This window comes from Theropithecus gelada, chromosome 3, assembly GCF_003255815.1.
Source record: "Theropithecus gelada isolate Dixy chromosome 3, Tgel_1.0, whole genome shotgun sequence".
Classification (NCBI taxonomy): domain Eukaryota; kingdom Metazoa; phylum Chordata; class Mammalia; order Primates; family Cercopithecidae; genus Theropithecus; species Theropithecus gelada.
Window position 1 is genome coordinate 61,763,870 of NC_037670.1, and position 12,544 is coordinate 61,776,413.

At 46.9% G+C, this 12,544-nt stretch overlaps 1 protein-coding gene across 8 annotated transcripts in view; it reads left to right on the plus strand.

Moving 5' to 3' along the window:
- Positions 1 to 447: 447 nt before the first annotated feature.
- COBL (cordon-bleu WH2 repeat protein) overlaps positions 448 to 12,544 on the plus strand; it is a 300,338-nt gene continuing 288,241 nt past the window's right edge. For 7 of the 8 annotated variants that reach the window (XM_025380655.1, XM_025380657.1, XM_025380656.1 and 4 more), the window contains exon 1: positions 448 to 715. In XM_025380655.1, coding sequence (XP_025236440.1) covers positions 675 to 715 — 41 coding nt within the window. In that variant the 5' untranslated portion in view covers positions 448 to 674. The remainder of the gene's footprint in view (positions 716 to 12,544) is intronic. The other variant, XM_025380654.1, reaches the window with a different exon arrangement.

Below are 12,544 nucleotides of genomic sequence, written 5' to 3' on the forward strand. Positions count from 1 at the left end.
AGGTGTTGCTGACGCTCCTGGTCGGGACTCCCACTTTGCGACCCCACGCACTAGACATCTGCTGCACGGATAAAGGTCCGAGAGCGGCGCCGGACACTCACTTCTCACCCTCCAACGTCAGTCCTCCCGCGCAGGTCAGCTCACCTCGCCCTCGCACGCCCTCCAGGCTCCAGGTGGTTCCCCTCCCCCAGCTCCGCCAGAGAGGCGCCGGCCCCGGGATTCCTGCACTCCGCCCAGAGAGGGGCGCGCTCCCCGCCGGGAAGAAGCCCTCTGCCGCAGCCACGAGTGTCGGTGCTGGGCCCAGGTGCCGGGGGATTCCTTCCCCGGACGCTCGCCGCCGGCCGGGTCGGGGCTCGGAGTAGGCGGGGCGGGGCGGGGGCGGTGCTCCGGTGGGCGCGGCGGAGCCAGCCGGGGCGGGGGCGCGGCGCACCTTGCTCCCGCCGCCCCCGCCCCGCGCCGCCGCCAGCCCCTCCCCGCGCTCCCGGCGCCCCCGCCCGCCAGAGACGGTTCCAGCCTCTTCCGTCCGCCCCGCTCCGCCGCTGTCCTCCGCCGGCCCGCGTGGGAGGACGATGGGTCAGCGCGGAAAAAGTGAATGAGGGCGGCAGCGGTGGCGGCCGCAGCCAGCGCCTGACTCGGCGGGGCCCGAGCACCGCCCGCGTCCCGGCCCCGGCACCATGGACGCGCCGCGCGCCTCGGCGGCCAAGCCCCCGACCGGGTAAGCTGCCCCGCGGTCCAGCGGGGTGGAGCGGGGTCTTCCCTGGGCTCGGACGCCCGCGGCCGCACCGCGCGCTCCGGGGCAGGGCCCCCCTCTCTGTCCCAGCGGGTGCTGGTGGTAGTAGTGAAGCAGGTGGTGCGGTGCTGGTGTTCGGTGCTGGTGTTGGGTGGTGGTGCGTGCTGTATACTTTGGGCGCCCGGGTCGTTGCCCAGGTAACCGTGTCCGGCCGGGGCCGGAGCGCACTTTTCGCGCGGGGTGGTTTGTATGCAAGCGTCCTCATGGGGTCCCCGCCAGCACAGCCCCCGCCCAGCTCAGAGCTTTCCTCAGGCCCCCGAAGTGTTTGCCATAGGGGTGGAGCGGGGAGCGAAGAGACGCCCGGCCTTTGACTCCGGCCTCGTCCCTGCGGGCTTGCCCCCTGCCAGTGTTCCGACCAAGTCTTCCCTCTCCCGGCCGCGGCGGGAGCCCCAGGGTCGGCTCTCCGGGTAGCGTGGAGGGGAGGGCTCCCCGGCTTCGCAGCCTCCCGGGCCCCGCGTTCTCCAGAGGTGTTCGGATTCCCCGGAGGGTTTCATGGCAGCAGCTCTCCCTCCCTGCCTTTATTCCAGGGTCTCCCCTGGCAGTGGAAGGGGCGCCCTGGTGGGGCCAGGCCTGAGGCGCAGACAGCCGTAGCGCACCCGCGAGTCTGGGGGCCCATCCCTGTCTTCGCGATTTGGCTTCTGCCTAAACCTCTCCGGGTTTCTGTTTGCCATCCCCACACCTTGCGTGCAAGGATTACACGTCACATTCAGGATTTGACTCGCATAAAGAGTAATTTCCCTCATGCCGGACTAGCAGCCCTGCTCATTATCCAGATCCCGAGCCAGGTGGGCCGTGCCCATCCCGGCCAGCCGCGCAGGCTGGGCCGCGGGGTCGCGCTCAGTCCCGGCGTACTTTGTAGATTTCAGCGCGGCGTGCTGGGGACCTTCGACCTCGCTCGCTTGCCTGGAGCAAATGTGTATGAGTCTTGCAAATGGAATGAGGGTTGGGGTGAGTCCTGCACCTGCTTACCGAATGGGCCCACTTTCTGCTATGGCAACTGGACTTGAAGGAGGCAGCTTTGGGGACAACAAATCTTTTTTTCTGTTACAGTTGTGTCCCACTGACTCACCCTGCCCATGTGCCCATAGGCAGGCGTGTTGCCCAAGTGTGTAAAAGACTTTCAATTGGGCTGTTTTTTAAATTTTAAAGTTTTCCTTTAATGCCAGGAAAAAGTGAGCCAGATTAGCAAATCAAATAATCCTGAAGCTGAGAAATGTTTAAAAGAAGTTTTCTTTCTCTCTCTCTCTTTTTTTTTTTTTTTTTGCAGTACACTTATTGGTGGTTATATAATTCTCTTTGAACAAATTCCCCAGAAAGAAAATAAATGTGGGAAATCCTTTTTCATGGTAATGGGCATCCCAAAATAACATAGGGAAATGTGAAACAGAGGTATCTTTAAATCTGTGGCTTTCATAGCCTATTAAATGAGCCTATTTAAGGACACTGAATTATTTTGTCACTATCACCTTATAAATAAATATGAAGACAGAGGGAACATTTAAAAGGCTGGCAAAACTGTATCTAAAGAGTATCCGTAAGATCCTTGAAGGGAGTCTAATGATAGAAGTGAAAGGATGTACCCTAAGAGCGCGGCAGTCTTTTCAGCCTGGTACTGTGTAGCAAGAGGGAGGCGAGGGCTGGCCTCAGTGCTTGCCAAAGCTCTGATTGGCCTTCATATTTGAATGGCAAAGGAAAACTAAGGATTTTTGCTATGGAAAACATGAAATTATTATTCCTGATGCATTCAGTTCTTTCCCTCACTCGTATCCAGTGTCTAATTTACTTGTCCGAACATCTTTGTCCAAGAAATGTAGACATATTATTTTTAACTTCTATTGTTCTCAGTTACTTTGTCATTTGTTAATCCTTTCTGCATTAACATTAAGAAGCATCAGTAAAATATTAATATCCTTAATAGTTTTTCAGACAAGAATTACATGTTTAATAAGCAATTTTGTGTTCAAATCTGAGGAGATATATGGTGTTAGGTCTTTCAATATTTTACATAATTTAGGTGTATGCTTGCTAATTATAAAGGTTGGATATTGCTGTGAAATTTCTGGCCTTAGTACATTATTGGTGGCAGGCAAATTCTATTGGCTCTTCACTGAGATTACTCCTCTGTTCCCTGACATTAAGGCAGTGTTTGCAGTGTTCTTGAGGGAAATTTGTTTTCCATCTGATTCTGCAACCGTGTATTATAAAATCAAACTTTCAGTAAGCCACTGTCTTCCCACATGATAAGAAACTGATGAGGTGAAGCTGTTGCTGTTGCTGAAACTACCACTCCTCCTTGTGTTGTACAAAAACAAGCTAGACTGGGTGCAATGAATTAAGGAGATTTCACCCTGTAAAATATGGCCTACGAACGCTCTTCTAGAGGATTACTGAAGGGAGATAGGTTGGTGAATGTAAATTCACTGACTCTATGTCTGGCTAAATTATTAATAGGTAGTTACTAGTTATCTTTGTGAAAAACACAAATACGCATTTTTACTTGGACTGAAATTGTATGGTTTTTTACTAGGAATTGCATTAAAACAGTGATATATGACTTCCTTGACTCCTGGGGAAAGTGTTCTTTTAGGAAAGAGGCTGTGTGCAAAAACTAACAAGTCAGACTTGATGTGACTTTTAGGGAGTTTTAGAGCTCAGTTGAAGTATAAGAATTGACAGAATACTCAGAACACAAATAAAGGCAAATTGCCTTTTGGTGAGGTTTTGAACTATATTTAACTCCATACTTTATCTGTTTACTTTATCTGTTTGTCTGAATATTTACGGGAGCCATCCCAGTAGTCGGCTGTTACAGAACACGGGGCTAAATTTCCCATTGGACCCTCTATTAATAAAGGACAGAAGAAGGCTTGCTGTTTGGCAGGACCGTGCTTACTTTTTTTTTTCCTATGGAGGAAGGACATGTTTCTGTAGAATACAATAATCTCCAATGACATGAAATGTCAAAACAGCTGGTGCATTTGATCAATGGCTGTATTCAAGCAGTTTGCTCATGTAAAAATCAGTGAAAGTTTTGCTAATCCGTTTCATCAAAATGTGGACTTCGTGTAAACATAGCTGTTATTTCTTTGCATAAATTTGTATTTATTTAATCAAATTATTAGAACCAGAAGAAATTTGAAAACATTAATCGAAGTGGGTAACTTGAGCTACTCTAGTCCCGTCGCAGTATTAAGTGTAGAAGGTCTGTGACAATTGATAGTGACCTGGGGCAGCCACAGTGACATTTTGTATTAAACCCTCATAAGCATGCAAATATTATGGAAATATTAACTCTACACCATAATCGGAGGCTTAGGTTTCTAGGCCTTTGGCTTTTGGCTAACATGTTAGAGAATGTGTTTACATTCTTTCAAATGAGAGCATGTATAATGAACTGTTACATAAAACTTTTCCCGTTAGATTTGAGCAATATTTTTATAAGACGTTACTTCTGAGCTACTCTTTATTTTGGCAATTCATTTAAGAAAGTAAAAGTTAAAGATTGCTTGATGTAATGTAGACAGTAGGCCTAGGAATTTTAATGTTTTGTAATTAAAATATTTACAAATAAATTAGAAGAGTTGGACATTTCTGTGTTGCAATATCACCTAGTCTCAGCATTTTTATTATTTCTCAGTGGTTGTATAAAGGGGATAGAACTGAAGTATGAATATAGAACTGAAGTATGAATAAAATTTGTTACAAAGGTATTTGTTAAGTGTTGTGTCTCTCCTGCCCCCAGGAACTTTTTGCCTGCAGTCCCTCCTGTGTTTTCTTGTGACCTCCAGTGCACAGGTGGAGTGGATTATTATTGGGTGGAACCTTGACCCAGGCAGAGCGGTAGCCCCCACATATATGCAGGCGTGGATTCTGTGGACTCCTTAATTTGAGATCCAGGGAATGAAGTCATAATCTGTGTGCACGCAAGTGCTCCTGTAATTATTAAGAAAACAATGATTATAGGATGCATCTATACACCATAATAAGTAGTTTAGGTTTCTAGGCCTTTTGTGCTTTGTTACAAATTTATGATTGAATTTAGTTTTGTAATTGATCCAGAGTTTTGAAAAGTGAGCATAAATATTTGATACCAAAGTAGTAGTAATATTTAGATCAAGGACATGCAAATCTTAAATATGCTAATAACACTTGGTTCTGATTTAGACTTGAACTTTGTAAATACACTAACAGAGAGTTCCTGTATTTATTTCCTTTTTGGTGGGGGGACATAATCTCACCATGTCACCCAGGCTGGAGTGCAATGGTGCATCCTCAGCTCACTGCAACCTCCGCCTCCTGGGTTCAAGTGATTCTCCTGCCTCAGCCTCCCGAGTAGCTGGGATTACAGGTGCGCGCCACCACACCCAGCTAATTTTTGCATTTTTTTTTTTTTTTTTTAGTAGAGATGGGGTTTCACCAAGTTGGCCAGGCTGGTCTTGAACTCCCGACCTCGTGATCTGACCGCCTCGGCCTCCCAAAGTGCTGGCATTACAGGTGTGAGCCACTGCAGCTGGCTGAGGTCCTGTGTTTATTATATGGTGTCTTCTTACATCCCTTCATTCTCTCCCCATCCACATTTAATTATGAAGATTTTATGTGTTGGTTAATTTTAGTTATGTGATTTTTTTCAGTTACCTTATACTATATTTGATATATAGCATATCAAATATACTGTTGGAAAAAAGTTGATATTTCGTGACCCACTGAAAGCTTTTACGTATCTTCATCTTTGTACTTTTTCTCTATTTAAAATACTGTACTTGATACTAGTTTATATTACTACATAGAGATGTATTGATAATATGCCTTTTTATACTTTTATGATTTTCATTTATTTGAGTTGTAAATTTTAGTTTCCACCTCCCCCATTTTATACTTTGCTTTCTCACTTCCACCTTGTCACCTGAGTGTTTCTGTATTTTTCAGAGCCACTCCCTGGCTTTCTGCCCCTGAATTGATGGGTAGCCTATGTCAGTTTTCTTTCATGGTTCCATAATTCCGTATTTTTCATCTGTCTTTCCTGGAATAGAATTAAACTTTTTTTCCTCATGTATACTTTATATGATTTTAGTTGCCTCTTGCAAAGCTAAAGATGGTCAATACTTTCAAGTCCTAGTGCTATTTATTCTAGACTAGAGTTTGCTGTCTCCTCCGGTGTGACAATAGACAATGGGTCTCCAACAGTGTGTGTATTTCCTGCTGCCTGTCTCAGGGCCATCCCTGTGCTTCTGAGCCAGCCCTTCCAGAGAAGGATGACTTTCCCCAGCTGGGAGAAACTCTGTGGCCTCTTGGGGTGTTAGCACACTCCCTCTGCCCTCCTCATCAGGTGGTGAGCTGCTCCCTGCCAGGGCCTTGTCTTCTACAGGCCAAGTCCAATTAGAGTAATCCCCCAGCTAAAAACATTTCTATTAAGGAAAAAGCTTTTTAAGCAACTGCCAGAGTATATTTTTCTTGGATACATTTGATTAGACAGATTCCCAGACCACAAATACTTTTGTACAAATACGTTTGTAGATCCAGTTCCCATCTGCACCACACCAAGTGATGCCTATAAAAAAGACACCAATTGATTTAGAGAAGCCAATAAAGTCCATATCCCTTAAAAAAAAAAAAAAAAAAAGAAAAGAAAAGAAAAAAATACAACCGACCAGGCTCGGTGGCTCACGCCTGTAATCCCAACACTTTGGGAGGCTGAGGTGGGCAGATCATGAGGTCAAGAGATCGAGACCATCCTGGCCAACATGATGAAACCACGTCTCTACTAAAAATACAAAAATTAGCCGGACGTGGTGGCAGGCGCCTGTAATCCCAGCTACTCAGGAGGCTGATGCAGGAGAATCGCTTGAACCCGGGAGGCAGAGGTTGTGGTGAGCCGAGATTGTGCCACTGCACTCCACCTGATAACAGAAAGAGACTCTGTCTCAACAAAACAAAACAAAACAAAAACAACCCTCTAAAGATAAACCAGGTAAGTCAGGAGTCCTGGCTGGTCGATCCCATCTCTTGTCTCCCAGGTGCCCCTCTAGCATTCACTGCCCAAGAACCTGAATCCCCCTGGGGAGCCATTGCCTTAGGGATGCTCCCACCTCCCTCCAGACAGAGGCTGGCAAGGGCCAGACAGGGCATCCTTCCCTGATTCAGAATGCCCTCTGCTTATTTGTTAATCCTATTGACTTTCTTCTATCAAAGGCAGACAGCGGGAGGATTAGTGGAAAGAGAATTATCTCAGGAACAAGAGCTTTGGACCCTGGTGCCAGTTGTCCAAGGTGAAATTGCTCCTTCTCCACACAGCCTGCAGACCCATCCTGATGGGGCCTCTCCTCACTTGCTCAGCTCAGGGCTGTCTGATGATGTTTCTGCCAGGCGCCAGTGTTCTCCACCAGTGCTGCCGCAGGTGCTTCTGAACACCTGACTGGTGACTACTGCAACTAGGAGCTGAGTCTTTCACCTTTTAAAATTTTAATTCATTTAAACTTAAATAGCTGTGTGTGGCTAGTGCCAGTGGACAGTAAGGCTCCAGCCTTTGGATTTGCCACTCTTTGTTTGCCACCACAGCTTCCCAGGCCTCGCCCGGGGTCTCAGGCTTTCTCTCTGCCTTGGCCTGGAGAGCCTTCTTGCCCCTTTCTCAGAATGCCACCTGCTTATTGTTTAAGCTGCAGCTGGGGCTCCCCCAGGGGGCCTTCTGAGAGTAGCCCTCTCACACCCCACGCCCTCCCCTGTCCGAAAACCTCCTATGGGATTATGATTGTCCCTTTACTTGCCCCTCTGACCCACTGAATTCTGAGAAGCTGCTTGGAGCCAGGACTATCACTTTGTAAGCTTTTGTGTCATCGGTTTGTGGCCTGTGATGCACAGAACAACCCCTGCTTGCCTCTTGCTCGTGGAAGGAGTTAGATAACATGATCGTAGACTCATGTGAGCTCTGAAATCGTATGATTCAGTGTTCCCAGAATATTCTAGAGTCCTCGTTCAAAAAAACTGTTTCTTAAATTGCTGCTGAAATCTTGTTTTTGCCAGCCTGTATGAGAACAGACCGATCTACTGGCACTAACATATTTGGAACTGATGTGCTTGGACTGTGCTTGCCAGTCATGCAGCCTAGTTCAGTGCAGATTTGGGAGGTGTTAAGAGGTCTTATTTTGAGGAACATAAAGTGGTAGTGGCTTAAAGAGGAGATAATTCTCTCTCTTATCTAAATGTCCACCGTGGGGGTCCTGGGCTGATGTTGGGGTAGTGTTCCCAGAGACCTGCTGATTTTTATTTGGTGCTCGACTGTGGCTAGTGTGCAGTCTCCATCTGTTCCAGCCTGGCCTGAGGAGGGGGAGATGCACCCTGTCCTTTCGTATTCCACCTGCCAGCCATACAAGTCCCTTTGCTCTTGTCCCCTTGCCCCAACCATAATCACATGGTCCTTAAAAGGGCAGCCTGGAGGCAGGGGGAACAGATTTCTTAGCCATCATGATTGCATTTATGACTCCTGTGAGGGCCGGGGGAACGTAGGTGTTAAAGTGTACAGATGGGTAGGTGACTCCAGTGAGAATGTGGCTCCTCTTCTCCCCGCCAGGGTCTTGGGAAGGGGTTGACAGTTTCTGGCCTTTCTGAAAAACATGTCCTTAGTTTGCTGTGACACACATCCACGTCATGTAGAGCTGTGACCTACAAAGCCCATGCCTTCCAGACATCTAAGGGGAGGAAGTGACGTTTATGCTGAAATTTTAAAGGCCAGTGGTAAACAGGACTTTGCATTTGCAACACATCAGGGTGCTGACATCCTTTGCTTTTTATGATGTCTCTGTTCTCCTTGTCCATGCTATAGCCAGCCACTTCCACTTATTCATAGTGGGCCCCATCCTGGAGGAGTGGGGGAAAGAGGATCCCCCAGCCCCAGCCCTTATGGTAGTTGCACCTGGGAAAGTCAGAGCTTCCTGCTGGTTTGGAGGAGGTAGGCAGGTTGGAGAGAGTCCTTGTTAGAATGAGGAGTATTGGCAAAGCGTTGTCTTATCATAAGTGCTCTGTGTGGCTTAAGGACTCATAGAGCTGGAAGAGGAGAAATACCAACTGGATTAACTTTGCAATTACATGTGGATGGCTTGAGCAGTTAAGTAAGTAGCAAACTAAAGCTAAGGAACAGAATGGGAAAACCAGCTGTGTGTGTGAGTGTGTGTATGAGTGTGTGTCTGTCTATCTGTGTGAGAGTGGGCATGAAGTTAAAGCTAACTTCCAGCACTTGGCAAAGCAGCAGATTACCAAATCAGTTCTGGCAGTTTTCAAACTTAATGGCTTGGGAGTTGTATTTAAAAATAGTCCTGGGGAAGAGTGTTAATGCAGCCAAAGTGTATACTTTCGTTCATGTGGCTAATTTTTTAGTCTCTAAATGCAGTTTGGTTGGCTAGAACCCTCTTAATTAAGTGCAAAATCCACTAATGTTCAATGCACAAACCGTTAGCCTGGAGGGAGACTGATCGACAGCAGCCAGAGTCTAAACATTTGCCATGCAGGACAGGTCCTTGCCAGGCTTTCCCGTCTGTCCACCTGTCCATCTGTCTTGTTGTCTATAGCTACCAGGTAGAATTAGTTTCGGGTGGAACTGAGAACTTTCTTCCTCCTACTCCTGCCTAAACCACTTATTACGTGATAATGGTTGTCTGCGCTCTAACAACGTCACACATAGGAAGAGTGAATTGCAGATCATTCACAAGAGCCAAGCCACCCAATTGGATTTAAAAAGTGTGAATTGGGGTCATGAAGTCTGAATGTTTCTCATGCTGGAACAACCCGCTAAATCGCTACACTTTACCACTTCTCAGAAATATTTGATTGGTTTCAATTGGTTTCAGTGGCACAAACCATAATCAAAGACTGTGTTCTGAATGCAGTTAATTTGTGAATTTCGCAATAGACGGAAAAGTAAGGAAAACTAGTTTGGAAGCTAGACTAAACTGAAAAATATTTTAGTTTGGAATATTTCCTTATTATTTGTCCATTTATTTTTACTTACCATCATGTTTCACATTTTTAGAATGATAGATTTTTCTAAAGGAGGACACAAAAATGTTCTTCACAAGGACTTGCCGTATTTCTGCATTTGAGTCACTTGCTTGCTGCCATTGTCTAGCTGACAGAGGTAGGAGATGGTCAGAGCCTGCTCCTTGTGCGTGGGAGGTCTGGCTCTTCCCATCAGGGCCCTCTGATGTGGGTAGGACAATACCGTCCTCTGCGTTTTTTGTTTTTGTTTTTGTTTTGAGATGGAGTCTTGCTCTGTCACCCAGGCTGGAGTGCAGTGGCGTGATCTCAGCTTACTGCAACCTCTACCTCTTTCAAGTGATTCTTCTGCCTCAGCCTCCTGAGTAGCTAGGATCACAGGCCTGCGCCACCACGCCTGGCTAATATTTTTTGTATTTTTAGTAGAGACGGGGTTTCACCACATTGGTCAGACTGGTCTTGAACTCCTGACCTCAAGTGATCCACCCGCCTTGGCCTCCCAAAGCGTTGGGATTACCGGCCTGAGCCACCACACCCGGTCTGTCCTCTTGGTTTTGTAGGTGAGATTGCCATGTGACTCTGAAGTCTCTTGTCAGTGTCCATGTCCTCATTCTTGGCCACTCTGCTAGGCCACATTGAAGCACGGAACTCATTTCCAAAGCTGCTTTATGAAAGCTGCTGCCCTGGCTCCCTGCAGGGTGAAGGACGATGTTGCTCTGCTCCATTTCTGAAGCCCTGGAGTGTCTCAGCAGCATTTTGCCATGAAAAGCCAGTCTGCCTGCAGACATCCTTATGACTTATTCCTGGTATAGGAGCCTCATGATTACCTGTTTGATTGTGACAGAACTCATGCATTTCTAGCATGTGTGACTCCTGAGACTCTTAGGTGGGATTTTACTTTTTCAAAGAAATATGTGGGGTGTGATAGGAGAGGACCAAACTCAGCTGTTGTAGAGCACAGAGCAGTTATGAATTAGTGTAAGGAGTCGAATCCAGATTCTCCCTCGTCAAAGCAAGATGTTCTGCCTTGATACTGGCTGATTAATTAATAGACATTGAAAAGTCGTCTCTTTTGTACAGGATGTTGGCCCAGCTCAGTGTCTTGGGCTGATAAATTTAATGAAAACACAGAGCTCTGCTGTGTTCAGTACATGAGCTTCCTTCAAAGTAGAAGCTATACAGAACCCAGACCCACAAATTCACTAATTGTGTTTTCTTTAGGTAACTTTATGCAGCCCTTGCTCCAGGCTTCAAGAGCCTCCGTAATGAGCTGGGTGATGCTTTTAGGGCCTCTTCTCTGCAGGTGAGTTGGGCCCTGTTAGCCTGGGCATGCTAGACAGTGTCGGGGCTTCTAGAGGCCAACACCCTCCAGTAGGGATGAGCTGAGCATGGGGAGAAAATAGCCCTGGTGTGTGGCACTTCCAAGCCCCTCTAGGTTCATGGTGCCTAGTGTCACTGTTCTCATGGGATCCCACTCATCTGCATTACAGCTCACACCTCAAGACACTTGGGAAGCAAGAGCCATCTTCATTCATCAAGTACAATGTTTTGTTTTTTTTCTCCCCAAGACAGAGTCTTGCTCTGTCGCGTGGGCTGGAGTGCAGTGATGTGATCTCAGATCTCAGCTCACTGCAACCTCCATCTCCTGGGTACAAGCAATTCTCCTGCCTCATCCTCCCGAGTAGCTGGGATTACAGGCACGTGCCACCATGCCTGGCTAATTTTTTTTATATTTTAGTAGTGACAGGGCTTCACCATGTTGGCCGGGCTGGTCTCGAACTCCTGACCTCAAGTGATCCACCTGCCTTAGCCTCCCAAAGTGCTGGGATTACAGGCATGAGACACCACGCCCGGCCATCATTGAGTACAATATTTTTTTTTTTTTTTTTTGAGACGGAGTCTCGCTCTGTCGCCCAGGCTGGAGTGCAGTGGCCGGATCTCAGCTCACTGCAAGCTCCGCCTCCCGGGTTCACGCCATTCTCCGGCCTCAGCCTCCCGAGTAGCTGGGACTACAGGCGCCCGCCACCTCGCCCGGCTAGTTTTTTGTATTTCTTAATAGAGACGGGGTTTCACCCTGTTAGCCAGGATGGTCTCGATCTCCTGACCTCGGGATCCGCCCGTCTCGGCCTCCCAAAGTGCTGGGATTACAGGCTTGAGCCACCGCGCCCGGCCTGAGTACAATATTTTAAGTGCATACCTGGTACCTAGTTTAGGGGCTTTTTAGTGCCGTGAATGACCTGTGTGTTCTTGGCTCTCCTGGGGCCTATGAAAGCAGAATGTCCCTCAATCTACTTTTTAAAATTTAGTTTTAGTCACTTTCACAAAAGTAATTTATCCTCCTTACGATGTTTCACTTACCTGTGCAGAATCGTCCTTCTGTTAGAACTGATTGTTCTAAATGACATGCACCAAGTTGGAAGATTATACCTTTTGTCTTTTTATTTCAACTGTTGATCTGTAGAAAATATTGCTTTTTAGATGAGGTATCTAGACGGCAACCTCAGAGGAAAATTATATGTTAGAAATGTTTTCTTGATGTTTACTTTTCATTTTCTGAGTTTAAAATTATACAGTATTCTTACAGTCCAGGGATAAGACTGGCTGCAGAGCCTGATGGGAAGTAATACACGGCTTGTGTTTACACTGGGCTGGCTTTCATGATTTACCCATGTGCCTGGGAGGGGGATGCACTTCATTTGTGTAACTTTTTTTACTTAGGGTGGTGTTTTTATAATGCTAAATATTTGTTATCGTGAAAAGATGTTCTTATTT